Consider the following 27,887-nt stretch of genomic DNA (forward strand, 5'->3'; position numbering starts at 1 on the left):
ATTTCTGCCAGTACACTTCTGAGAACATTGTGTGTGTTTGTGTGTAAGTGTGTGTGTTGTTATTGTTTGGGTTTTGGTTTTTATGAGACAGGGATTCTCTGTGTAGCCTTGGCTGTCCTAGACAGGCTTTGTAGACCAGGCTGGCCTTGAACTCACAGCGATCTGTCTGCCTCTGACTCCCGGGTGCTTGGATTACAGGCGTGCACTGCCACCACGCCTGGTGTGTGTGTTGTTTTATATTCAAATGCTGTTTAAAAAAACCGAATAGTACAAGAATGCAGTTTTCCCTCAGCGTGCCATTGGTGACTGGTTCAAAGACAGCCTTTGGATACTGCAGTCTCTAGGTGACTTACAGTTCCTAACACAAGTAAATGGCATAGAAGCCGGTGTACTTCACTCCCTAGGGAGCCCTGATAAGGACATCTGTACATGTCCCATGCACGCCCAAGTCTGTGCTTGGTGGGGTCCATGGATTCAGAACCTCCTTATAGGGAGGCTGTCTGGTTCCACTCAGCTGTGGGCAATATGCGTATTCATGTCATTTCCACCCAGGACAGTGGGCCTGAGGGTTTGGGTGGATGCTACCATGTCCCCATCCACTGGCTTTTTGGCAGATTGCTCACCTTTGAGGTCTCCCACTGGGAGTTGATTGGCAGAGGTAAAAATTCCTCTTGGGCAAGAGTGAACTGAAGGCTTGAACCCTTTGCTATCAGCAGGAGTAGGGTCTGCAGGCCTGCCTGGGCGTAGGGTCTGCAGCTTCCTCAGTAGCTCTCCGGAGAGAAGAATGGGGCACCTGAGATGTCACAGGGTTCGAGCCTGGACTGTACAGTCCAGATTTGTCTCTGTGAGAGAGGAGATAGGGGGACGAGGAAGAGGTGGGGAAGGGGAGGGAAGGAGGAGGAAGAAAAGGGCAGGGTAGCCTGCAGGAGGGAGAGTTGGGTCCACAGAGTAGGCTCTGAGTCCCTGTGCTCTTGGATGTCAGCCAGAGGCAGGCAGCACCGTTGCTGCTTCCAAGAACTGGGTGCTGCCAGTTTGTAATATCGCAGGGATCTGTTTCTGCCGGTTGCTGAATACCTTATCTTAGTTTCCCTGTAAAGGGGATGTAGGGATGTGTTCTCCCACTCATGAGCCATTACACTCCCAGAGCCCAGCAGCAGGCAGGGACAGAGGGGAGGACCCTAGGGACTTGTACAGTGACTGTCACCTGGCAAATGAGCACCTTAAGTCACATGTGAGAAAGGTGCTGAAGTTCCAGTCAGCCGACCTCTGCCTTCAGGAGACCCGCTCATGTTCACCGCCCCTGAGTGGACCAGAGGGAAGGATGGAAAGTCACTCAGTTGCTTGAGTGTATGCCTGGGGTTTTTGAAAATAGTCTGGGAGGGAATAAGTGAACAATTTTTTTTTTTGCCTTTATGTGCTTTATGTGTGCACATGCATGTGGAGGCCAGAGGTAAACTTCAGCTGTCATCCACTTTCCACTCTTTTTTTTTTTTTTTTTTTAAGACAAACCCTCTCATGAGCCTGGAACTATTTGATTAGAGAAAGCTGCTTGACCAGAGTGCCCCAAGAATCTGCCTGTCTCCGCCTCCCTAGGGCCTGGATTACAAGATTGGTTTTTTTGTTTTTGTTTTGTTTTTTTGTCTTAATGTGGGGTCTGGGGATGGAAGTTAAGTCCTAATGTTTGCATGGGAAACACTTTATTAACTGAGCCATCTCCGCAGCCCTGACTATGGTTGATTGCTAAAGCAAACTAGTCCTTTAAAAACTTGAAATAGAGCCAGGCATGGTGGCGCACACCTGTAATCCCAGCACTTAGGAGGCGGAGGCAGGAGGATTGCTGTGAGTTTGAGACCAGCCTGGTCTACAAAGCAAGTCCAGGACAGCCAGGACAAGAGAAATCTTGAGCACCCTCCCCCAAAACTGCTCCCCCCCAAACCCTTGAAATAGCTGAGCTGCCATGGCATATACCTTTAATCCCAGCACTGGGAGGCAGAGCCAGGTGGATCTCTGAGTTTGAGGCCAGCCTGGTTTACAGAGCAAATTCCAGGATGACACAGAGAAATCTTTTCTCAAAAACAAAACAAAACAACAACAAAAACGACAACAATAAATGACAACAACCACTAAACAGAAATGATTAGCTTTCCTTTCAGTCACAGAATAAAGCCATTTGTATCTCTGCTTTTTTTCTCCTATAGAGGTTTACCCTGTGGACATCCTGGAGGATGACCCCCAGGCCTATCACACTGCAGCGGAGGGTTACTATGACTTGCTCAGGGATAGAGGCCAGACTTCAACAGAGGTTTTCTCTCTTCCCACTGGAGAACAGGTATGGTTGACTCTCCTTGGAAGAACATGCTGTCCAGTCTAACTCAGAAAGTGGGATGTCAGATTTAGAAGAACAAAGACGAACAAACAAACAAACAAACAAAAAGGAACTTCCAGAGGGAATGCAGAAGGAACTGTTCACTGGTGTGAGTCTGGTCGTTGCAGGCTGTGGGCCAGATAACCTGTGGGAATCCCATGTGTCCAATTGGGAGCTCTGTGGACTCAAGCAAGTGTTTTCTTTCTCTGGCCTTGACGGTCTCACATCGAATTCAGGGCACCAATGTCACTGTCCTCCTGGTGCTGGCATGAGCCTTAAATGAGATGCTATAGGTAATGCCTGGGTGAACCCCAGTCTCTTCATTTTAAAGCGAGGGGAGTGGCTCATCTCTGCTCTCCAAGGTTTGGTTCAGTTCTGACACATGACTTAGAATGAAGCTCTGCCACCTGTAGTTTTCAGTACTGATGTGATTCTGTGTATTGTGAATAGGTACGGCACGAAAGGGGACACAGAGACCTGGAAATTTTTATTTGTCGATATTGTGACAAAACTTAAAAATAATGTGTTATATATGTGTTGGTGTGTGTGTGTGTGTGTGTGTGTGTGTGTGTGTGTGTGTGTGTGCGTGCACGCACCCACATGAACATGCCAATATGTGCACATATGTGTAGAAGTCACAGGGCAACCTCTGGATACAATAGTATATAGGATACAACCCACCTCGTATTTTGAGACAAGATCTCTCGCTGGTTTGAGGTGCATAACTAGGCTAGGCTGACTGGCCAGCAAACTGGGGGAGTCTGCCTGTCTCTGCCTCCCCAGTGTTGGGATTACAAGCATGCTATGTCGATTTCACCTGTCTTTTTATGTGTGTTATGGGGACACAAACTCGGGACCTCCTGCTTACAAGGTGAGCACCCCTAAGACTGTATTCCTCCCTGTGGGAATCCAGGGCGGTACCCACATCTGCATTAGATGTAGACGATTTTGTTCCTGCCAGAAATTAGCTGTCATCTGGCAGGCAGAGCTGGTAAACAGTTCTTGTCCCAGAGCTAATGAAGACGGTGGCTTGTGCAGTTACAAACTGTGGCGTCCTTGAGAGTTTGGAAGTGGGAGCTTAACAGGCAAAGCCGCTCTTAGAAGAGCTCCCCTCTGGTGGATGACCTCAAGTGGTTGAGCTGCCGCGGGAGTTTGCTATCCTCATGTGCTTTTAGCGCCGCCTAGTGGCCTTCTAGCAGAAGGACCCGTGGCATCCATCGGATGCTACCTGATCTGATGGGTGCTGGTGCCAAGCTGGAGCGTGAGGGATGCCGCAAGAGCTGCCCACAGGTTCTTTAGGACACAGCTATCAGCTATCTGCTGCTGCTGCACTCATATTTATGAATAACTTAAAAATAAACCCCAACATGGGGTATGCGCAGTGAAGGGATAAAGCCAAAGTTACTAACGAAAACAGAAAGCAAAACAGTTGTTTTGCAGTCACGTGCCGACATGACTGACGACTTCTTGCCTCCACCTCTTCTAAAGAGAAGGAAGTTAGGCCAAAAACAAAACAAAACAAAAACAAACAAAACACCCTCCCCCAAACAAAACCAAAACCAGTATCGTTTGGTTCTCTGCTATTTTAGCATCGAGTAAGGAAACAGGGACAGGGGCAGGGACCTGCCATTTGTCACACAGAATTGAGCTCACCAAGATTGGCTTGAACTTACTCACGGTTTACACGGGATTACCTGGGACTTTTTGTATCCAAAGAGTCTCAGACTAAAAGGAAAGACAAGGAGGCTATAAGATTTCTTGACTTTCTTCTTTTCACAGTTAACTCTTTTTTTTTTCTAGTCATGACATAAACCTGTCATATTTAAAACACAATGCTTGCTAATTTCTTTGGTGTGAAACAGTGTGTGTTCATTGTATGATGACGTTTAAGGCATACAGCAAAGGGCAGAGGAAGCGCAGCCGTGTGTGTGGCTAGCTGTGCAAACGTGCTGATGTGCTTCTTTTTGATTTTTATTTTTTACTGAGTCAGGGTCTTGCTGTGTAGCCCACTCTGCCTTCAAACTTGGCAATCTTCCTGAGCCATCTTTCCAATGCTGTGATTTTTGCCTGTTTTTAAAAACCTGGGTAGAGGTCTGGAGCGATGGCTCAGCGGTTCAGAGCACTGACTGCTCTTCAAGAGGACTGAGGTTCAATTCCCAGCACGCACGTGGCAGCTCACAATGGTCTATAACTCCAAGATCTGACACCCTTACACAAACATACATGCAGGCAAAACACCAATGAACATAAAATAAAAATAAATAAGAAAAAAGTGCATGTCACAAAGCCCAACTGAACTAAATCTTTAAAAACAAATAAACAAACAAACAAAAAACAGGACAAAACAAAAACCTAGGTAGGGTTTCTCTCTGACTACAATGTGTCTACAATAAGCATCTTTTCAGGTTGCTGTGATGTTTCTGTAACTTGGTGTTTGATGACCTTTCTAACAGCCGCCCCTGAGGATGAGTGCCTTGAGGACCTTTCATTAAAGTCACTCCAAAATAGGGAGGTACTGAGATGTTTGCCAGCCCTAGGATTTGCCGGGAAACAGTTCTTGGTAATGGTGGTGGCCTGCTGTAAAGGTTTTTTTTTTTTTTTTTACAAGAACCTGCCTGCCTAGCTCAGCTTCACATTCTTTTCTGATTTTTCTATATTCTCGGTTTTCAAAACAGTATTGGTAGTGGAATGCATTGACCTTTTTGTGTTAGAAGCTGGGATCTGGGAGCAGAGGGTTGGACGGTTACAAGGAGGGTTTCAGATGTGGCCCTCGGGGACAATCTGGTACCTCTCACTTATTAGAAAAACAGCACCTTGGACTGAGTTTCTCCGTCTTGGAGCTGAAAGGACAGGGCTGAGCCTGGAGGGCTCAGACACAGTACACATTTTTTTTTTTTTGAGGCAGGGTTTCTCTGTGTAGCCTTTGGCTGTCCTGGACTTGCTTTGTAGACCAGGCTGGCCTTGAACTCACAGCGATCCACCTGCCTCTGCCTCCCCAAGTGCTGGGATTGTAGGCGAGAGCCATCACACCCGGCTCACAGTATACACTGTAAAGCCACTTTCAGAGCAGGAGCCACAGTGTCCACTAGCAGGAGCGTCTGTGGAGGCTGGCTCAGCCTGGGCTCATTCTACTGAGCAGTTACCAGGGCTCTAGAGCAGATGAGAGCGAACAACACTGTGTGAGGCGGAGTGAGGCCATCAGCCTTGTAGGTTGAGGCCCAGAGATGTCTAGGATGGAGAAGGCTGCAGGAGCAGAAGTCACAGAGAGAGGAGAGAGCTCAGGGTGGCTCAGAGAAGAACAGAGATCTGATGCCTGGATTGATGCACTGGTGATCTTGGGGTTTGTTTTTGCTGCATCCTGCTAAGTTTATCTCTGTTAACAGCGTTCTTTCAGGGAGCCCGGTGCTAAGTAATTAACTAAGTCGTTTCTTGTGCCTTAGCGCAATGAGAGAGGAGAGTAGTAATTTCATTTGCTTTTTTTTCCTTTAGGTCAGACTTGAATCTTCGTCTCTCTGTTTTTGCAGTATGTATTGTGATGAACCTCAACATAAAATACTGGTTCTGGTTAATCCCCAGGACACAAAGACAGGTTGGTGGTTATCCTCTTTTTTTTTTTTTAAATTAGTTCATTTACTGTACGTGCGTTGGTGTTTTGTCTACATGTATGTCTGTGTGAAGGTATCAGATCCCCTGCAACTGGAGTTACAGACAACTGTGAGCTGGCAGGTGAATACTGGGAATTGAACTTGAGTCTTTGAAAAAGCAGCTAGTGCTCTTAACTGAGTCAGCTCTCCAGTTCCGTGGTTGGGAGTTATTAATGGATATGGAGCTCACACACACACACCCCACGTACATAGTTCTGAGACTGATACCCACAGTCTTGCACATGCTAGGCAAGCACTATGACTGAGCTGCACGTACAGCCCTTTTGACCTGTTTGTTTGTTTGAGACAGAGTTTCTCTGTGTATCCCTCACTGTCCTGGAACTTGCAGTATAGGCCAGGTTGGCCCTAAACTCAGAGATCTTGATTTTTGTGGTATACAATGTACAGGAGTCAATTACTTAGGGGATCTTGACCATGTTCATTGTTGAATTTGGAGGAATATTAAGGTAGCCTCTCTTGTTTTCAACTCTTAGGGAACCAGTGGCGCATTTCTGATTTTATCTTTCTTGAGACATGGGCCACTTTGTATGTCTCTGACTATAGTCCCTACCCAGAGCTGTTTTTGGGGCTCACTCTTGCTATCCCCGTTAACAGTGGTTTTCAGAGCCGTGGGCACTGGGTAGGACATGATTCGGGCATCCCCATGCCCTTGTGGACTGAAAGGGTCATTCTCACCACCAAACGTGGTGAACGAGGGCCTTGGAGTGGTCAAGTGACCTGCCAGAGGCCGTCAGCTAGAGCATGGGAAGGCTCAAAGTGACCATGGGGAGTGTGTGTTTTGTTACTGGTGGCCATGGTCTGTGAGTCATTTACCATCCCTGCATTATGGAGAGACAGGAGGGTCCAGCTCCATGGAGTGAGTCCTCTGGAGTGGATCAGGGTTCGGGGACTGCTGGCAGTGAAGAGTGTACGATGGTGTTAGTCCGCCTGAACCCAGAGCACCAGTGAGCGCGAGGGAGGTACCGGTCTGACTCACGCCAAACAATCCCACGTGGTATTTTCCTTGTTTATTTTTGCCTCTCTGACAATGCCAAGTATTGCTTTCCAGTACGATGGAATAATAATAACAACAGTACATTTTTAAATTAGCTAGACCTCCTTAAATGCTGACATTTTGGGATTCTAGGTCCTTATCTGGTTGAGAAACGCTTTTGCTTGTCATGTGACTGTCCGCCTGGAGTTTGCGCTTGGAGGAGCCCTTGCTCTGTGGGTGTCACGAAGTCTGAGGTGTCACCTTTGGGAGCAAGCCATTCAAAAGTGTGTAGGACTGTCTTTCATGTTTCTCCTCTTGCCACATGTGAAACACAGGTGTGCTCGGCTAGCTGTCTAGGCTTGCGGGTGGGTTGACGAAGCCTCCTTACTGTCCCTCGGGCTACCAGAGGTTGTGTGACAGCTCTCCCATCACAGTGAGGCCGCCTCTTTGCTCTCCATCCAGCAGAGCCTTGACTGTCCTGAAGAGAGGGCCCAGGAGAACTTGAGGATTTTGATGCTACCTTGTGTTTGCAACTCTACTGCATCGTGGTGGGGGGGTAGGGGGACCGGTACAGTGGGGATGGGGTGGGGGAGGGGAGTCCTTCAATGCACAGACTATGCAAATCTCTACAATGGATCATTTTAAGGAAATGCCCAAATATCAGCAGCTCTTCCACCCCATGTCGACATGGAACAAGACTCTGACATAGGGTTTTAAAGACAGTCTGCATGATGCAAACATCCGATAGATTCTTAGAAATCTGTTTCCCGTTTGCACTGTACTTAATTTTCTGTTGGTTTTTTTCTTTTTTTGAAGAGTATACCCTAATACATATTCATAAGTGCTAAGAAATCTCACTGTGGCTCCATGCTCATATATAAGAGTACTTTAAATAAAGTTTCCCCATGACTTCCTGTTGCACTGTTGCTGGCCGCGATTGCTGATGATTCCAGGGAAGTGCTCCTGTTGTCAGTCACCCCACTTTGTACCCCTTGCCCTCACTTAGAGGGTGCCTTGAGTTCTTCAGAGAATGCACACCTTGGGGTGTGAGACACACAGACCGTATAGTACAAGGACTCTTCACAGCTCCGCCCAGTCCGTGTGTCACTCACCCTTGTGCTGAGCTGTGTCTGTGGAGAATGGAACCGTTGGCTCCCGTGCAGTCATCTTGGCCTGCTGGTAAAGGCGGATGCGTGTTTAAATGGGAGCTAAAGGGATCAGAAGCTGTTTGATTGGCCCCCGTGTATGAGTTAATTATTGATAACTGTGTGTGAGTTAATTATTGATAAGCCGGTTGACTCCATTACAGTGACTTCCGATAAGTCTGTAAGCAAATGAAAACCATCCTGGAAGGCAAGGTCCCCGGTGGCAAGCAGTGGATGATGCTTATGGCATCCTGCTCAAATGCAAGCCATGATGCCTCCCACCAGTCTCTCTGTAGGGAGGTGCACATGCGGTCTGCATAAAGGTGGCTTCAGAAGCACACCCTCTTCTCTATCTGCTGCTTGTGAGTATTTATTCTGACTTTCTACATAGCGGCTGGTTTATAGTCCCTAAGGGGAAGTGGACACAGATGCCCAGCAGCCTGCCTTCCTGGATTGCCTCAGCTCCTCAAGGGCCTTTATATACTTCTCTCTCCTTTGCTTTCCTTATTTATTAATTATTAATTGATCTCAAGTGTTTATGAATATACAAAATAATTCCTCCCACCAAAAGAAGAGGCATCACCCCCCCCCCCATCTTCCCTGTTGAATTCCATGACAGCCACCACTAGTGACCTTTGCTTTTCTTATTTCTCCCTGTGTCCTGCTGTGGATTTGGGTGTCAAGTGAAGTGACTTGAAGTCAAGTGAGTGTGTGTGTCAGCTGGGCTCCTTGGCTTCTCTGAGCATCAGGTTCGCTATTTCCAAAAGGGAGGACATCTTATACTTCCCAGGGTATTTGTGGGAACTGATGGATGCGTGGCAGCAAATAGGATGCTTTGGGACCATTCTGGCAGAGAGCAGGACCTCAGTGAGCAGCATTCCCGTGGTCCAGCACGGCAAACCTTGGTCTACTCTGCACCTTAGCATGTTTGTTGTGTGAGGGAAACAGAAGATTTCAGAGGTGTATGCTCGTGTCTTAACTTCTGGCCAAACTATGAGCTGTAATTTTGTCCCCGGCATGTTCTCCTTGGCACGTCACAGGCAAGTGACAGTGAAGGACACTAACTGTAAGATTGTTCTTCTACAGACCCCAAAGTGCCTGTTGCATAAATGTCATGTACTTGATTCCAGACACCAGCTGATCAGGGCTGGGGCCGGGGCATGTGACCATTCTGGGTCCAAAAAAAAAAAAAAAAAAAAAAAAAGAGCCATTCCAGGCTTGAGAGATGGCTCAGCAGTTAAGGTCACTGACTGCATTTCCAGAGGTCCTGCATTCAAATACCAGCATCCACATGGTGACTCACAACCATCTATAATGTAATCTGATGCCCTCTTCTGACCTGCAGGTGTGCATGCAGGCAGAGCACTGTATACATAATAATAAATAACTAAAAAAAAAAAAAAAAGAAGCCATTCCAATGAGGGAAGATGCCAGGAGCCAGCTGTGACCTGGTGTTAGAAGGGAAGACAGTGTTCCTAATGACCTCTTTTGCCAGTTGGGCCATGTCTGAAGCAAATGCTGTTTGTCCATGTAGTGTTTAGAGGAAAAAGGGAGGGCTGAAGCAATGCCTGAGGAGACCAGGCTTTGGAGTAGGGGATGTGAGGGTCCAAAGCTCATGGTGGAAGCTGGAGACATGGCTCAGAGGTTAAGAGCATTTACAAGTTTCAATCCAGCATATAACAAGCCAGGTGTCCCTTATACCCCCTTAACTCCAGTTGTAAGGGATTTGGTGCCCACTTCTGACTTCTGCGTGTACAGATACACACACTCACGGCATACTCGCACACACTCACCTGTACACTCACACACCACACTCATGTCACTCTTGTACACTCACATGACACACATTAACATACATCACACTTACACATATTTATGCACACTCACATACTTTTTCACATACATACACACACACACACACACACACACACACACACACACACACACACACATTGACAAACAGCCAGAAGATGGCCTTTGAAGATGTACTGAAGTCTCCAGGCAAGGTGGGTTTTAGGCATCGTGGCTGCCTTTCAGAAGGAGAAAAATAGATCACCGAATAATTCTATTTCAATTCTAAACATACCAATTCATCTCAATTTCAAATATATCAACATTCAATTCTAAACATTTTATTTTCACTTCCTGAGGGGGCCTGTCTTTTTTTTTTTTTTTTTTTTTTGCTTGACTAATTATTAATCCACTTTAATACAGAAGGGACCAGGCTTCTAGCCTGATGCCCTGAGCTAGGGTGAGATGGCTCTTCATAAGACTGATCTGCGTGGGTGTGAGGCCTTGCGGGCCACCAGGCTGAGAAGACATGTGGTGTACAGACCAGCCAATCATTGCATCGAGGAAGCTCTGGTCCCTGCACCCTGGGCTGGCCTGTTGCATTTCGGGACATAACACGCTGAGGTGCTGTGTGTCTCCGTTCAGACCTGATGCCTTCCACATCTGAGCCATCCGGATGGGTGGGTGTGGTCTCTTCATAGGATGGTTTTTCTCAAGTTTGGGGTTTCCTTTTTCCTGTTTCTCATTCTCTAGATGTTGCTTCTATGATGTTTCTTCTGCAAAGTGGATCATGCAGGCACTGGTGTGCAGCTTTCTAAGGATGAGCCTGGTGGCTTCCCAAAGGCTCCCCAAACTGTATCACCTGCTCGTTCTAGTCCCTTCCTGACTTTGCATGTTCTTGGAGAGAGTAAGTTTCAGTCCCAGGACCGTAGTCTTGGGTCTGGTAGTTGTGGGATAAATTCTAGGTGTCCAGAGCCATTTGCCTTTGCAGTGATGGTGGCCCTCTGTGACTGTCAGGTATTTGACATTTGCTTTTAGGGTTCTGTTCTCTACATCTATAGCCAGCCTTCCTTCTTTTCTTCCTTCCCTCCTTCCTTCCTTCCTTCTTTGCTTCCTTCTTCATTTCTTCCTTCTTCCTTCCTCTTTCTCACCCTGCCTTCCTTCTTTCCTTTTTCTTTCTTTTCGAGTCTCTCTCTATTCCTTCGTTTTCTCTCTGTCTCTATCTTTGTTTGCATTCCTGTTTGTCTGTCTATCTGTCCCGTGTGTGTGTGTGTGTGTGTGTGTGTGTGTGTGTGTGTCTATATGACAGCACATGTCTGGAGGTCAGAGGACAGCCTTGGGTATCGGTCTTTAACTCCCACCTTGTTTGAGGCAGGGTCTCTGTCATGTGCCACTGTGCCTGCCAGGCTAGCTGGCCTGTGAGCTTCTGCAGATTGTCCTGTGTGCCCCCTCTCCCCCCTCCCAAGGGCACTTGAGCACTTACCTGGCTTATACAGTGCTCTGGCCCTCTCCACCAGGATCATACAGGGTTGTGGGGGACCTGGAGTTTGGTCCTTCCCTATGGGATATAATCTCCACTCCTTTGCACAGTCACATCTTTGTGACAAAGGACACTTTCAGATGACCCGCTTCTCCGGGAGCTGCTGGGCCACATCACTGTTACCCTCTTTAAGAAACTTGCTGATAATCTCAACAGGTGTCCTTTATTTATTTATTTATTTTATTTTTTGCACTCTTTCTGACAGTATTTGTTTGACACTCTTTTTTATCTTATTTTTAAAAAAATAAAACTTAGTGGCAAGATGTCAGCAAAGACTGTCCAGAAGCTAATAAAACATGACACTCCATAATTGAGTCATGTGACAGAGACCCAGTACCACAGTGCTACAGACGATCCGAGGATGAGATGGCGTTGGTCAGGTAAGGGAGATCCATGAGTGGTTCTTTGCAAGAAGGTAGAAGTTGAGCTAAAATGAACCCTGAGAAGACGCCCACTGCCACTTCCTTGGCCTTCTGTCCCTGTCTCCTGATGCCAGGCTCAGTAGTGACATCTGCTTCTCGTGCTCTCAGAGGCCACTGGCTCCGGTGACCTGCAAGGCTTCAGACTTGGGCCTTTGGCAGCTGGCACTCCTGGGCTGCACCCTGCAGAGTCCAGCCAGCTGTGAGTCTTAGCAGGAGACTCCTTTTGAAGGATTCTAGGTTTCTCTTTACGATTATCCTGATATGTTCCTGGCCATCACTTACCCTGGAGGCCATGATGGATGGGAGCAGGGAGGGAGGGCAGAGTTCAAAAGATGCCTGGTGATGTGGTGAGGGTGGAACGGGGACTAGGGCTGGAGACAAGGCTCCTGGCTCTGACTCCTGCAGTGCCCAGCTGATTGCCTTTTTGGTTGGAAGGAAACTTGGCTAGAATGTTCATCCCTGAAGGCTGTCAGTAGCCAGGTCAGGGTATATTGTGGGCAGAGGGGGCTGGACTAGATGCTGTCCTGAGTGGCACTCCTTCTGTGGGTGTCTCTTCAGTGTGGGGCACATCAATTTGAAACCGCACATGACACTGTCCATGGCTCATCTTATGATGGGCAGATCATAAGCACCCCGAAGGCAGGAGGTGTCACTCGGATCTTCTGGCTCTGCAAGGTATCTTGTCAACCAAAGATGATGCCCGGCTCGTGTTCCTGAGCTTTCTGCCCAGGGAGCTGTGAAACACTGTGGTGACCCTGGCTCAGAAACAGCAAGCCAGACACTTCCAGAGAAAGAGACTGAGGTGACAGTACAAACAGCTGTGACCACACATTGGCTTCTCTCATGAGAATGTCTGTCTTCCCTCTTGGCTCCCAGGACATTTTGTGACCAAGCGTAACGTTCACTCTTGAAATTACTGCTAATTTATTTACAGTGTTTGGTGCTTGCCCGTCATGTGCACCCTGAGAAAAACAAGCAGGGAACTGAAAAATGATGATTTTTTTTCCTGGAAAAACATGTCTATTGTAGCCCGTAGTGACAGCGTGTGCCAAGGTAAACATTCAGACGAAACCAGAGCCTCTTGTAGACAGCCCTCTGAGGGGCTGTCTTGGCCCAAGGAAGATTGCGACACTAAGACTGGCCCTTTGTGCTGCCTTTGGGGCAGGTGGCTAGCTTGTGGAAGTGGAGGGTCAGACGTGAGCTGTACCCCAGAGGGCCTCGGAGGGCTTTCTCAGAACAGAATGGCTTTTCTGAGGTACCCTTTACCCCAGAGCAGGCTAAGTAGACTTTGCGATCGGCTTAAGGATGGAGATGTGGTATAGGGCGAGTAGAGCTGTGGATTTCTTTGTGTTTTTGTGTTCTCTCTCTCTCTCTCTCTCTCTCTCTCTCTCTCTCTCTCTCTCTCTCTCTTTCTTTCTCTCTCTCTCTCTTTGAGACAGGGTTTCTCTGTGTGGTCATGGCTGTCCTAGACTCTGTAAACCAGGCTGGCCCTTGAACTCATATCGATCTGCCTGCCCCTGCCTCTCGAGTGCTGGGGTTAAAGGTGTGCGCCACACCTGGCTGAGCTGTGGATTTCTTAAAGTGAGGTGGAGGAATAGACTGGGATCACCCCAGCTGTCTTAGCGTGTCTTAGCATGTGCATGCGATTGTGGGTGATGCTTCTAGGAGGCTTGCTCTTGTAGCAGAGTCAGTGGAAGAAGAAAATACTATTGACAATTGTTCTGGCTTGGGAACACACACACACACACACACACACACACACACACACACACACACACACATACACACATACACACACACACATACACACACACACATACACACACACACACACACACATACACACACGTTCCCCAGACTCTAAAACAGAGATGTAGAGTGGGATATCTCCTTTAGGGTCCCCTGGTGAACAGGCACCTTGTTTGCTCCTGTGACCCAGCAGACCTAGCTAGCATTTGTCTGTTTTAGCTGGTGCATGCAATTTTTTTGCATCATACAAAGATAGGTATCCGCCAGATCGTCTCACCCCGAGTACTGGAGAAGCCCCACTTAAGGGAATAGAAAGGGTGGGTGGGTTCTGGCTGGAAACTTGGCTTTCTCTTAGGTACCCACTGCTTTGGGCAGCTAAGATGCCCTATGGCCACAGACACATACAGATCCTAGAGTCCTGTCTTTATTGATCTATGAAGAAAGCAGATTGGAGATCTGCTCACAGTGATAACCGTGTGTTTTGGGAACACCTGTTGGCCATGGTTTGGGCTTTCCTCATCTTTCCCTGTTAATTTATGGTACCTAGTGTGAGGTGGATTTAAAAACAGGGAAAGAGCATAAAGACGTCATTCATAACAAGGAACTCATGGTATTTGGAAACTACGGAGGCCACGGAAAATATTTTCTGTTTCCAGGATGGGGCCTTTGTCCCAAAGGACAGGGATACGTTTTCTCCAAGTGTATGGAAGATTTCTCTCTGTGCCATTGAGGTGTCTGTCTGCATCACTGTGCTTTCCACAACTCTGAAAAATTTGGTAACTTTGCCTTGGTTCACCCTGAGTTTTAAGGTGGTTCCTTTGCTAGATACACTAGATTTTTTTTTTCTTGCCCTGGTATCTCTTAGTTCAACTGTACCTCAGGCCCCAGGCCCCGCCTTCTCCCTCCACCCCATCTTTCTTGAGTTAAAAATCTAGGCAAACAGAAACAAAATTGCTTGAAGCAAGAAAAGCCTGAGGGACACAGAGGGGCTGCTGTGCATGCACTGCAGGCCAGATGTTCCCTTCTCATGACAAAAGGCACCCGAGTTCACTGACGTCTGAGGAAGTGTTTTCCTTTAAGGACAACATCTGTATGGAAATGATAGCCTGAGTAATGCAATGTGACGGTTGCTATGTGAACTGGTTTATTTTCCCCTCCCCTTAAATTATTGACCAGCACAGTCAATGTTGCATAAAAGTCATGCAACTCAGTGGAATGTGTTTATGTGCCGGCCTGTGCCAGAACTTTTCATCACTTTGTTTTTTTCTTCTTTCCTACATGTATTTTGCTTTTGGGAAAGATGGCCTGTCACTTTGGTTTAACTGTGTCTCTCCCCTTCCCCTGCCCCAACCCCAACACACATATTTCTAAGATTTGTAACAGGCCACTGGTGCCTTAAACTGCAGGGGAGCAGTAGAGAGGAAAGTAAGGAGTGAGGGACTTGAAAGCCTTTTAGCTGTGGTGACGTACAGACCTTGGGGCAGTATGTGAATCCTTTGCAGCTGGTTTGGGGAGGTTAAGATGTGTGTTGGGAGAGGGGCAGACGAAGGATGCTTGTCACTCTTAAATCCTTTGGGAAGACGGCACAGGGCACGGACTCTGTCTCTCTCACTCTGGGCAATGCGTTCAGCTGCCTTGCCCAGCTTGGCCTCAAGTTCCTAGTAATCCTCCTACCGTAACTTGATGGGCACTGGGTTTAGTCATGTGCCATCATGCCTGGCTTTCTTCACTGTCTGTAATTGGTACTTCATGTCTCCTCTCGGCCCTGTTTAAGGCACCTATTTCCTTTTGCTTGAGCTGGCTGCCCACTTTGCTGTCTGGGATAAAACCCACCACCAGTGGGTCCTTTCTGTCCCCCAACACTTCCTACTTGGTCAGCAGGGTTGCTTCGGGTTAGCCCTTCACTCCCGGGCTCTGTTACCTTCAGCCTCCACTCCTCACGGTCTCTGACCTCACCTGTCCCTAATTCATCCTTTACACTTTAAATATCACTTTTAAAAGAAGACTTCATTTTAAAATACAGCATGTTGAAGCCACAGTTTTGATCTAGGAAAGCAGATATTTACCACAGTCTTCTTGCCTACATCCATGTATGGCCACCCCTGTGTCTGTGTTCATGTTATTCCGGGACATACATTGCAACATACATGTCTGCGTGAACATGTCCCGATTACCCATAGTCCTCATTGTACGTTAGACTCATTCTTCGTGGTGTATATCCTGTGAGATTGGACACTTGGACTCTCTTGCTTGGGCTCTTCTGTGATTTACAACAAAGCCGGATACCTTGATCCAACCACCACTGTGGTCTCCAAGGCTGGACCCTGTCCCCGTGGCTGGCCACCATCTGTTGCCTCAGGCTTGGTCCTGGAATATTGTCTCCATCCTTCTCAGACCGTCTTGGAAGAGCTGGCTTGTCACAGTGTGTGTCGTGGCCAGGTTGCCCCGCTGAGCACAGCACCTGACGTATAGTTAGATTTACTGAATAAGTACAATACTCTTTGCTCCCGTCGGTGTGGAAACAGCTTGACACGGCTGGCTCTGCTGAGCTCTTCCCTTCCCAGACTCTGCCACACAGTGCCTGGGTCCATTCTCTCACTGATTGCTTTCTGCTGGCCCCTTGCCTGGCCTGGCCTGGCCCCAGCCCTAAACCACTGTTTTTCTGTCTTATTTTAACCAGTGGGCACAAGGCTTAGAATGGGGACTTTGGAAACAGCTAGACTTGCCATGTTCGCCTTTTGCACCATTTGCACACATATGACCGTGAGTAGGTGTGCAAGCCCCGAGCCTCGCCTCAGGAAACAGAACGAGCTTGGTGGCTACTGTACCAAGTGCCACATCTGCCACTGCAATAAGTACCTGTTGTGTGCTCAGACATGCTATGGGGTCAGCTGTTACCACTTTACTCCGGGTGTGCGACTGCGAGTCTCCCTCCTTCCTTGGGGTCTGAGTGGCCGTCAGTCACCTCCACAGCACACCCCAGACTGGCCTAACTCCGTCCAATGCCTTTGGTGTTGGTGTGGCAGTTCTGTCTTCGCCCTCCCGTGTCCTCTGTTGCCTCACATCTGGAGTGTCCTCCCCTGCTCTCCACTGCCTCACTCATAATCTGGCCTCTGCACAATCTCTGGGATTCTTGACTCTAACGCTGTAACTTTTCTCCCTCCCCTCCTTCTGTATATAGCTTGAGGTGTGTTCAGACTTTAATCTGCTTTGTGCCTGGGCCCTCCCTCTCCTTCCCCAAGCTGGATGCTTCCTAAGAAAGAGCTCAGATTTAATCTCCCCCAGTTCATATAGCAAGTGCTGTACAGTAAGTAGTCAGTGATTCCTCCGTGCTTCATGGGGAACTGTGTGCCATTTTGGCGCCTCCTGCAAGTTGGGAGATGTGGCAAACAGCCACCTGAGCCACCTTTCCCCTGATGGATGTTACCAGTTCATCACAAGACTCTTGTGTGAGTTCAGCTGTAGCCTGAACATCTGCCCCTGCTTTGGCTGCCACAGCCTGCCCATTCAATCTGGGCACGCAGAGGGTTCGAGAATACCACGAAAGCATGGCCCACAGAGTCAACCAAGCAGGGCTAGTTGACTGAAGCGACAAACATGGATCTGAGCTAGGTCTTCTGCGTATACCTTATTGCTGCATAGCTTGGTGTTCGTGTGGGACTCCTCTCAGCAGTGGGAGTGGGGCGTGCCTCTGACTCTTTCGCCTGTGCTTGGGACCCTTTTCCTCCTACTGGGTCTTGTCTAGCCTTGATCTGAGTGTTTGTGTCCGGTCTGACTGTAACTTGTTAGGCCATGTTTGGTGGATATCCCTGGGAAGTTTGCTCTTTTATTTGAAGAGAAATGGAGGAGGAGTGAATCTGGGGCAGAGAGGAGGCAGAGGGGAGGGACTGGGAAGGATGGAGAAAGGGGAGACTGTGGTCCTGATGTAATATATGAGAGAATAAGAAAACAGCAAAACTCAAAGAAACAAATAATTGAATGATAGATAACAATAATTGAATGATAGATAACAAATAATTAAATGAAAAATATATAGGGTCTGGGGGAGATGGGGAGATACTGTTCAGAGGGTATAAAGTTTCAATTATGCAGGATGACTAAGTTCTCAAGATTTAATTAAGGATTGATGACTAAATGTTAATAAGTTTCCTTTTATATGTGAAAAAAATATGGTTGGGTGTGGTGGCACATGCATATAATCCCAGCACTTGGGAGGCAGAGACAAGCGAATTGCTGAGTTCGAGATTAGACTGGTCCACAAAGAGAGTCCAGGACAGCCAGGGCTCTGTGTAACAGAGAAACCCTATCTTGAAAAACCAAACCAAACCAACAAACAAATAAAAATCTGGCCAAGGCTATGTGTCCTTGTGATTCCAGTGATGGTAATGAGAAGACAGGCAGATCTTTGGGGCTCTCTGGCCAACTAGCCTAGCTCATTCAGTGAGCCCCGAGTTCAGTGACAGACCCTGTCTGAAGAAATAAGGTAGACATCACCTGCTGTTGACCACAAGCCCCTCCCTACACACATGTGCATACACTGCCCATCCGCACAGGTGTTTATGCACACACAGTCTTGTTAGGAGGTACCAGGCAGGTTGTGTGCATGTCTTTTTTTTTTTTTTCTTCCAAGACAGGGTTTCTCTGTGTAGCCTTGGCTGTCCTGGACTCACTTTGTAGACCAGGCTGGCCTCGAACTCTCAGTGGTCCACCTGCCTCTGCCTCCTGAGTACTGGGACTAAAGGCGTGTGCTAACACACCTGGCCTCACTGTCTTAACTTGTTTGAGAAACCTTGACTTGCCATAGAATAAAATCTATCAGTGACATCTTCCTTGGTCCATGGCACCTGTTATGTGGAGAGAGAGGAGCGGGGGAGGGGGGGTGGGCAGAGAAATGAAATAGGTGCTAATACTTTGCCAGTGCCTTTCAAGATGCCCCAACCTGCTGGCTCTTCTTACCCCTGGGATAGGAGGTGGGGGGTTGGTGGATAGAAAATGGTATGTGGATCTACTAGGTAGTTTTTGGTTTCTGAAACATTTTGGTTTTGGTTCCCATTTTGTTACCCTTAGTGCTGCCTAGATCCAGAGTCTCCTCAGTGATGGTCCCTGTGGCACCTGTCAGCCTCCCCGATTTCATTACGTGTCCTTGCTGTGCTGTGCCGGCCTTGGCCTAGGCTCTGCCACCAGCTGTCCTGCCTACATTTCCAGGCACCCGTGGCTCACCGATCAGAAGTTGCCGCGTCCTCCAAGCTGGTTCTGGTTTGAGGACAGGTTTATTTTAAGACTGCTAAATGTGTTGTTATGTATACTTAGCCATTGAAGATGAGGTTTGGCCAGTGGAATCTGTTTGGTTACAACCGCCATGACTAATGAACAATATGACTAGTGCACTGTGAGGAAGGTGCCGTGTCAACACGTTTCTGTTTGAAAGGGCATCAGAGAAGGGAACATCTGTGTCACAGGAACACAGTCTGTTAGTAAACGGGACAGCTTTGTGGTTCACCTTGTCAAGCTGGGAAATAATCTTTGAGTCTGTGTGAAGCCCCTGTGAGTTCTCATAGCTGCCATTTTGGAAATGCATCACATTGAGTAAGCAAAAGTGAGTATCAGGGATGTATTTTGCTCTTCTCTCCCAGCCTGCTGCATGAATTTCAGAACCATTGTCAGTGATGAGAATTCACCGCAGGCTGGCCTAGGGGAGGCTGTTGCTCTTTGGAGGGGGAAGGGGGCGGGTTCCGAGGCAGTTTCGAATGTCTGGCTTGTGCTTGTAGCTTGGTCCTCATAGCGTTCCACTAACATGTCTCAAAAAGCCGACTAGGGAAGCGGGGAATGGTGACTGGCCTTAGTGGTCCACAATGTTTGTTTTACATTTGCAAACTTTATGTTGAGACTTGGTTTTTGATTCCCTTTTTCCTTCAAATCTTCATTTAGAAAGGGTTGGCAGGGAAGATGCATTTGAAAATTCTATGGATTCCTAAACCCTTGGGATCAGGTACCTGGTATAGGAAGTAGTTACAAAAATGTCTATTAAAAAGGTTTAAAAGGTAGCCGAAAACTGGAGTTACAGACAGTTGCGAGCTGCCATGTGGGTGCTGGGAATCGAACCTTGATCCTCTGAAAGAACAGCCTGGGCTATTAACTGCTGAGCCATCTTTCCAACCCCTGATATATGTTTCTAATAAGGAAAAATAACTTAAAAAAAAAAAAAAAGACAAAGACAAAGTCTCATGTAGTCCAGGTTGACCTTGAACTTGCAATGTAGCTGCGGATGTCCTTGCACTTCTGACTCTCCTACCTGTACTACTAGTCTTCACCCCTCCCCCGCATCCTTCCCCTGAATGCTGGGATTGCAGCGTGCATACCACCGACGCCTACACACCTAGGTCGGTGGGGGTTGCCGCCATGGGTTCATGCATGATAGGCAAGCATTCTACCCACTGAGCTAGATGCCCAAACTTAAAACAATGTAATTCTTAACTCATTGACTGCTTCAATATTGATTTGTGTTTTGATTTCTTTTGCTGAGCCACAGACAGGCCACCTGTGAAATACCTGTCTTTTGATTCTTCTGATCTCTGCTCTTACAGAATGCTGTAAACTTTACCCCAGGCTGGGGACATATTCTCAGTGGTAAGCACTTGCTTAGCATGTGCAGGGCCTTGGCGTCTAGCCCAACATCATAATGCAACCCAAATGAGCCCGGCGGTGGTGGCACACGCCTGTAATCCCAGCACTCGAGAGGCTGAGGCAGGTGGATTGCTGTGAGTTTGAGGCCGGCCTGGTCTACAAAGTGAGTCTAGGACAGCCAGAGCTATACAGAGAAACCTTGCCTCAAAAACAAAAACAAAAAATAATGCAACTCAAATGATAAAAATGTCACCTGAGTCACCCACGAAGCAAGCAACTTGTTGGCTCACACTGTTGAAAGTGCTACCTCCTCCCCCCAATGAGTCTGTGGTGATTCATACCTTTCTCTTGGTTTTCCCTTCAGTTGTGGCTGTTTACTTAAAGGAATCCTGGTGGTCCATGGAAGACGTCCTAAGAACTTCTGATCCCACAAGGGAAGGGCTCATAAAGGTGAGAGGATTTGATTTTAAATGAACATTTGTAAAACAGCTTTTCAAGGTCTCTTTACTTTGGCCCTGCATTAATAAAAAAGCTGAGGGGCTGGAGAGATGGCTCAGTGGTTAGGAGCACTGCCTGCTTTTCCAAAGGTCCTGAGTTCAATTCCCAGCAACCACATGATGGCTCACAACCATCTGTAATGTGATATGGTGTCCTCTTCTGGCTTGCAGGAGTACATGCAAGCAGAACACTGTATACATAATAAATAAATAAATAAATCTTAAAAAAAAAAAGCTGAGTAGCAAGTACCTTTATCCTTTTTTCCTTTTCTTTGTTTGTTTTTGTTTTTTTGTGGCAGGGTTTTATTGGTTGACCTTGACTCACTTTTGTAGACCAGGCTGGCCTTGAACTCATAGAGATCTGCCTCTGCCTCTGCCTCCTGAGTGCTGGGATTAAAGGCATGTGCCACCACCCCAGTTTCCTTCTTTTTTCTTTTTAAGACAGGGTTTCTCTTTCTTTCTTTCTCTCTTTCTTTCTTCCTTCCTTCCTTCCTTCCTTCCTTCCTTCCTCTCTCTCTCTCTCTCTCTCTCTCTCTCTCTCTCTCTCTCTCTCTTCCTCCCCCTCCTTTTTTTTTTTTTTTTTTTTTTTGAGACAAGTTTTCTCTGTGTAACCTTGGCTGGCTTGGGCTTACATTTGTAGACTAGGCTGGCCTTGAACAGAGATCTACCTGCCTTTGCCTCCCACCAAGTACTGGGATTACAGATGAGTGACATTGCACCTGGCTTTTTTCTTTTGTTTTTTCTTTCTTTTGTTTTTCGAGACAGGGTTTTTCTGTGTAGCCTTGGCTGTCCTGAACTCACTTTGTAGACCAGGCTGGCCTTGAACTCAGAGTGATCTGCCTGCCTCTGCATCCCAAGTGCTGGGAATAAAGGCATGCACCACCACGCCTGGCACACGACAGGATTGCTTTATGTAGCCTTGGCTACACAAATGCACTCTGTTGGCCAGGCTGTCCTTGAACAAGATCCACCTATCTCTGCCTCCCCAGTGCTGGAATCAAAGGTGTGCGCCACCACTGCTCGGCTGGAGCTGCTTTTTTTCAGTCCCCAACTGCCTGAAGGATGAGTTTCTCTGAGTCTCTGCTGTCATTGCCTGGGCTGCTCTGTGGGGTATCCAGCCTGGTATGCACACACAGCAAGCTTTTCTTTGTCTCTTGATTTTGAAGGCTGTAGGTCCAAAGTCAAGGAGAATTTCCTTTGCAGGCTTGAGGGAATTGGTTGCCCGCTCTATCCCTGATTCTGATTGCTCTAGCAGTTCCTTGGCCCAAAAATGACAATATTCATGTGTCTCCACACAGCCTTCTTTGGAGGCATTGCCAGCCCGGGTTGAGAGTCCCACTTTTTTTTTTGTTGTTGTTGTTGTTGGTTTTCAAGACAGTGTCACTCTATGTAGTCTTGGCAGTCCTAGACTTGCGTTGTAGACCAGGCTGGCCTCGAACTCAGAGATCCGCCTGCCTCTGCCTCTCAAGCGCTGGGATTAAAGGCGTGCATCACCACGCCCGGTGAGAGTCCCACTTTTGATAAGCACATCAGTTGTCCTGGGCTTTTTAAGATTAATGTACCATCATGGCTTGTGATGGCCCTTTTCTCTGCTGCGGTGGGAAGTTTTTCTGCTGAGCGTATTCAGGTCATGGTTACTGACAAAAGACTTAGAAACGAATCCGGTTCTGCCCTGCCTCGTTGTTATCCTAGCTTCTTCACTGGGCTGGTCTGAGCCCAGACTCTTCAAGATCTCTGTTGGGCGCACCGAGGCACAGGTTTGAGTTGCGTAGCCAGTGAGCGATATGGTTGGGTGCAAACTTCAGTGCCTGTGACATCCGGCCTGGGGCCTTTGACGGGTTGTGGCTTGGTAGAGCAGTTGTAAAGTGGGAGCCTGGGATGGCGAGTGTGGGGGCAGGTGTAGCAGCCAGTGGCTTCTCAAGAGTACAAGAGAGCCGCTGAACTTCAGCTGGAGTGGGGCCAAGGAGGGAGGCAGGAGCCAGCCAGGAGATCCAACTGTGTGCCCTGTCGCTCCCTGTGCATCTGGCTGCCAGACTTATTTTAATTGCGTAGGTGACCTAATTGGTGCTTCTTGGCCATCTTGAAATGGTGTGCCTCTCCACGTTTGTCTAGAAAACCACTTACCCTTTTCTGTGGGGTTCAGTAAGCGCTGGATGAAGTGTCACCAAGTGTCCACGTTCAGTTTGTAGTTTCTTCTGTTGAGCAACTAACTAAAACATGGAGTCCTAGGCTGGGCTGATGGCTCAGTGAGTTAGAAGCCTTGTGTTATGAGCATGAGGTCCTGAGTTGAAATGGCCAGCACTCAGGTAAAAAGCCAGGCAGGCATGACTGTGTGTCCCCCACCTGGCAGGGGTACAGACAGGCGAACTCTGAGAGCTCCCTGAATGGCCAGCCGGGACAAGCTGGCAACCTTCCTCTTCAGTGGGAGACCGTCTCAAGGCAGTAAAGACCAAAGTGGCTGAGGAAGACACTCAAGGTCTTGCTCTGGCTTCTGTATGAGTGTCCACTTTCACATTCTTGGCCACACGCACCAAACAAGCACACCAACACAAAGTGAAACTTTTAAAGTAAGTCTTGTTTTAAGCGAGCTTTGTTGACCTGCAATTTGCACACCATAGCTTTATTCTGAAAATATACAGTTCCATGATGTTTCCTAGACAAACCAATCACTGAAGAGCATTTTAATTATTCTAAGTATGATTTTTGGCTGAATGGCAGTTCAGCCTACATTTATTATCCTTTCTTCAGTTCATGAATATTAAGCAGTATCTGCTTCTTAGCTGTCACGGGCCTTTTCGTATGACTTTTTATGAGGACATATACTTTGAATTTTCTTGGTCGTAACTACTGTTCACATGGTGTCTCTCTGTTTTGTATTTTGAGGACCTGCCAGACTGCCCTCCACAGTTAGTGTTCCAGCTGACTTTTCCACCAGTGGGTGTCTGTCTCTCCATGTCCTCAGCATCACATACTGTTGTCTGCTTCCTATGTTCTCCACCTGTGCTTTGAATGGGAGATGTTCCCCCATAGGCTCCGGTGTTTGGACGTGTGGTCCCCATTCAGTTGCTTGGGGAGCTATGGAACCATTAGGAAATGAAGTCTTGCAGAAGGAAGTGTGTCACTGGGGGTGGGCTTTGAGGTTTTAGAGTCTTGTCGCTCATCCTGTTCTCTCTGTGTCTGTCTGTCTGTCTGTCTGCTTGCCTGCCTGCTTCCTGTGTGTGGGTAAAAATGTGATCAGCCAGTTTCCTGCTCCTGCCACCTTGGTTTACTTCACTGTGGCTGTGTCTTTCCCATATGATGGGCCCTGTCCCCATGGGACCTTAAGGTAAAATAAACCTTCCCCCCCCACACACACCTTAAGTTGTTTTCAGCAATGGTGTTTTATCACAGCAACAAACAAGTAGCTCATACACCATCCTGTAGGTGTGAAGTGGTACCCTACAGATGTACCCAATAGATACTGAGTATCATTTCTTGCACTCACTGGCTATTTGTCCTCTTTGGATCAAGGACTCTTGAGATCCTTCCTTAGCCCACTTTTAGATCGGGATATTTGAATTTATATTGTTGAATTGTAAGAGTTCCCCACATATTCTCAACACAAGTCCTTTATCATATATTTGTTATTTAAAACAAAATTAAAGCTTGCACGACTCTTCCCTCATTCATTCTGTAAGTTGCCTGTTTTAAAAACTTAGATCTGAATTCGGTGGACTTGATAGATGTTATTATAGATGTTTTGAAAAGGTTTTCTTCTAGAAAATTAATGCTGTCGTGAGATTCAGCAAAGGAACATGATGTGCTGTTGTCCCAGCACCTTGGTCACAGGTGGACACCGTGGCCATTGGTGACTGCTCATGCTGAGTGCTAAGGAGATTCCCAATTCTCTTTAGAATGTTCCAGAATGAGAGTGGTTGCTTCTCTCCCTTTCTAAATCTCTCCCCAATTTTCTGAGAGTGTGCTCTATGTGTGTTTATGTTCTGAATAGAAAGAACTTCTGTATGCCACCCCTGCCCCATACTTGGGGATTTTTCCTTCTGTTGTTTGTGTGTTTGGTTTTTCAAGATAGGGTTTCTCTGTATAGCCTCGGCTATCCTGGACTCATTTTGTAGACCAGGCTGACCTCAAACTCTGCCTCCAGAGTGCTGGGATTAAAGGCGTGTGCCCCCATGCCCGGCTCCTTTTGTTGTTGTAAGACTTTGTCCTTACTTTTTTTTAAAAATCAGGTTTTGCTTCCTAGCCACTTATTTTTCTCACAAATTACTAGAAAAAGCCTTCTTAATGCTCTCTTTGTTAATGCAATTAGTGGTCCCAATGAGGGCTTAGAAACGGATCTTAGTTTAATGTTTTTGGAAATGCTTCTAAGTCAAAATCACATGTCACACATTTTTTTTTTCTTCCTGTAATGGAATTGGGACAAATTAAGCACGCTCCCTTTTCTGCCTTCTTCTCTTGCCAGCATTGGATTGGATGTTTCCCTTCTGCCACATGCAGTCTGCTTCGCCACTCTGGCTTCATAAGTTGAATAGCATAGCCTCCCAGATGATACCCATTAGCACTTGAGACCAGCTCGTTCTTAAAGCTGAACTTCGTGGGGCTGCCACTGTCTGAGATAGAGATGGACTCGGGTCAGATCTGCACACATCCCTTCCTCTTGTAAGCTGGCTCCAGATGAAGGTGACATGCATTTACATTGTGCACCAATGAGGCAGCCGGTGGACACCGGACACCCTGTGCTGCGTGTTAGGGCATTACAAACTGCCTTAATATTAACAAGAATCTTAAAAGTAAACAAGTGGGCCAGTAAGATGGCTCAGCGGGTAAAAGGACTTGCCATGGGAGCCCTGATGACCTGAGTTTGATTCCCCCCAAATCCATGTTAAGATGGAAGTTGAGAACTGGTTCCACAAAGTTGTCCTGTGACCTCTACATTCTACACATGTATATCATGTGCTAAGGTGCACATGTGTGCGTGCATGCATGTGTGTGTGTGTGTGAGTGTGTGTGTGTGTGTGTGTGTGTGTGAGAGAGAGAGAGAGAGAGAGAGAGAGAGAGAGAGAGAGAAAAGCATGCACATAGACACACAATAACAGACACGTTTTTTAGCGCTAATTCGAGGTTTCTCATGCCCGGAACTGAATCTTGAAGGACGAATGGCTGAGGTCTCCCAGAAAATGAAGGCTGAGATCCCACAAGTACAGTGATGGTGTTGGTGTTGAGGAGGACAATTATTTTAGGATCTGGTATTAAACATAAAACTAGGGGGCTGGGTAGGTGGCTTACTTGGTAAAGTGCTTGCCATGTACTATGCAAAGCTGGACGCGGTGGCACATGCTTATAATCCCAGAGCCAGGGACAAATGGATCCCTCACAGGTTAGCCAGCCTGGTCTATTCGGTAGGTTCCAGTTTCAAAGAGAGACTGTGTCTCAAAGATTAAAGTGGACAACACACACACACACACACACACACACACACACACACACACAGAGAGACCCCACACACACCCCAGCATGTACGCATACACCCCCCATGAACAGGAACATACAACATAAATAAGTACAATTGATGGTAAACCCATGCACTGATGTTTGCAGTGAATGCTCTCTTTCCCAAAGTCTCAGGCCTAGTGGATGAGGAAGCAAAAGAGAAGTAGCTGCCGTCTCGACTCCTGTAGATGTGCTGGAGGATGGAGGGAGGCATGGAGGAGCACTGGCCTGCTACCCCAGCCTGCTTCTGAGATAGCCCCAGCCCAGCTATCTCAAGCTGTCTGTGGAATGAGATGGTGAAATTCATATATATATATATATATATATATATATATATATATATATATATATATATATATATATATACACACACACACACACACACACACACACACACTCACTTAACCTCTGTGAGCTTCAGTTTCTTGCAACCTGCAAGCCAGGCCCCTCGCCAGCCAATGAGAATCAAGTGACAACATTGTGGGTGGAAGCCACAGTTCCGGAGTGTGGTGGATCTGGTGGCAGTGTGGATCCGTGCCCACACACGTGCCCATACGTGCACCACAGTGGCTGTCACATAGCAGAATGTGAGGAAAAAAACTCGGTGCTGTAATACAGTCACTGTGTCCATAGCTGGGTGTCTTTCTCTTCTATACTACATTTTTATCAGTTACTTGTGCTGCCTACAGGGCTGTTTGTAGGATTAATAGATCATGGCCTGACTGTGTAGACAGACATGGCCAAATAGCCATGTCTCGTATGAATCCAGAAGAGAGGCCTTGATTTTAGCCACACATTCGCCCTTCTTGGCCCATGGACTCAGAATCACAGACAGGACCGTGATGTCATTTTAGTTTGTGTCAGAGAAAGCTTCCCACTAAGACGAGCCCAACTTTGACTACAGCGCAGTTTTCTTACCCTGCTTTGGGCAGGAGGGTTCTATTATATAGCTTAGTTCAAGGAGAGCCTTGAGCCCTATGAATGCTCTGGGGTTGGGACTCCAGAGTGTCTTTGAAATCTGTCACAAGTTTGGAAAAATCAGGGCTTTTGCTGTGTCAATTGATCCTAGTCCATTTCCTCCACCCCACCCCCCATTATCCCCCCTCCCCCCCCTCCCCCATCCTCTCCCAGAGGCAGGGTAAGGATGTCACTGCTGTTAAAATGGTGGATTGGATTATTTCAGGACACAGACCATCTCTTGGAATGGCTGACCTGGACACCTTGGAGGCAACTTCCTATTCTGTTACCATCGCTTGGTCGCCTGTGTGGACCCAAGGCATCTCTGACCTTGCTGCTCCTCACTGCATTATAAGTCAGCGGTGTTGAGACATCCCAGTTCATGGCTTGACCAGAAGCAGCCTGCCTTACCGGGCCCTGCTGAGAGCTGCCTTTCTTTTTCCTTTTAAGGTTCAGTCCTTTGGGGAGAGGATAGTACTTTTTGTTCTCAACACCATTGTTTTTGGAAGACTGGAGAGAAATCTGGATGACGACGACATGTTTTTCTTACCTCACCCTATGAAGGAGCAAGCTAAGATTATGTGGAGAGATGGCGCAGCAGTTGGGTTTTACTCAATCAAAAGGAAAGGTGAGGGATGACGCGTGGTCCAGGAGGCGGCGGGTGGGCTGGGG

At 47.4% G+C, this 27,887-nt stretch overlaps 1 protein-coding gene across 3 annotated transcripts in view; it reads left to right on the forward strand.

Moving 5' to 3' along the window:
• LOC311588141 (protein FAM169B-like) overlaps positions 1–27,887 on the forward strand; it is a 90,240-nt gene that overhangs the window by 24,596 nt on the left and 37,757 nt on the right. For 2 of the 3 annotated variants that reach the window (XM_084765628.1, XM_084765627.1), the window contains exons 2-5: positions 2,199–2,329; positions 5,855–5,954; positions 20,639–20,724; positions 27,666–27,843. In XM_084765628.1, coding sequence (XP_084621754.1) covers positions 2,199–2,329; positions 5,855–5,954; positions 20,639–20,724; positions 27,666–27,843 — 495 coding nt within the window. Of the gene's footprint in view, positions 1–2,198; positions 2,330–5,854; positions 5,959–20,638; positions 20,725–27,665; positions 27,844–27,887 lie in introns of all 3 variants that reach the window. The other variant, XM_084765629.1, reaches the window with a different exon arrangement.

This window comes from Acomys minous (assembly GCF_964271855.1).
Source record: "Acomys minous genome assembly, chromosome: 2".
NCBI lineage: Eukaryota > Metazoa > Chordata > Mammalia > Rodentia > Muridae > Acomys > Acomys minous.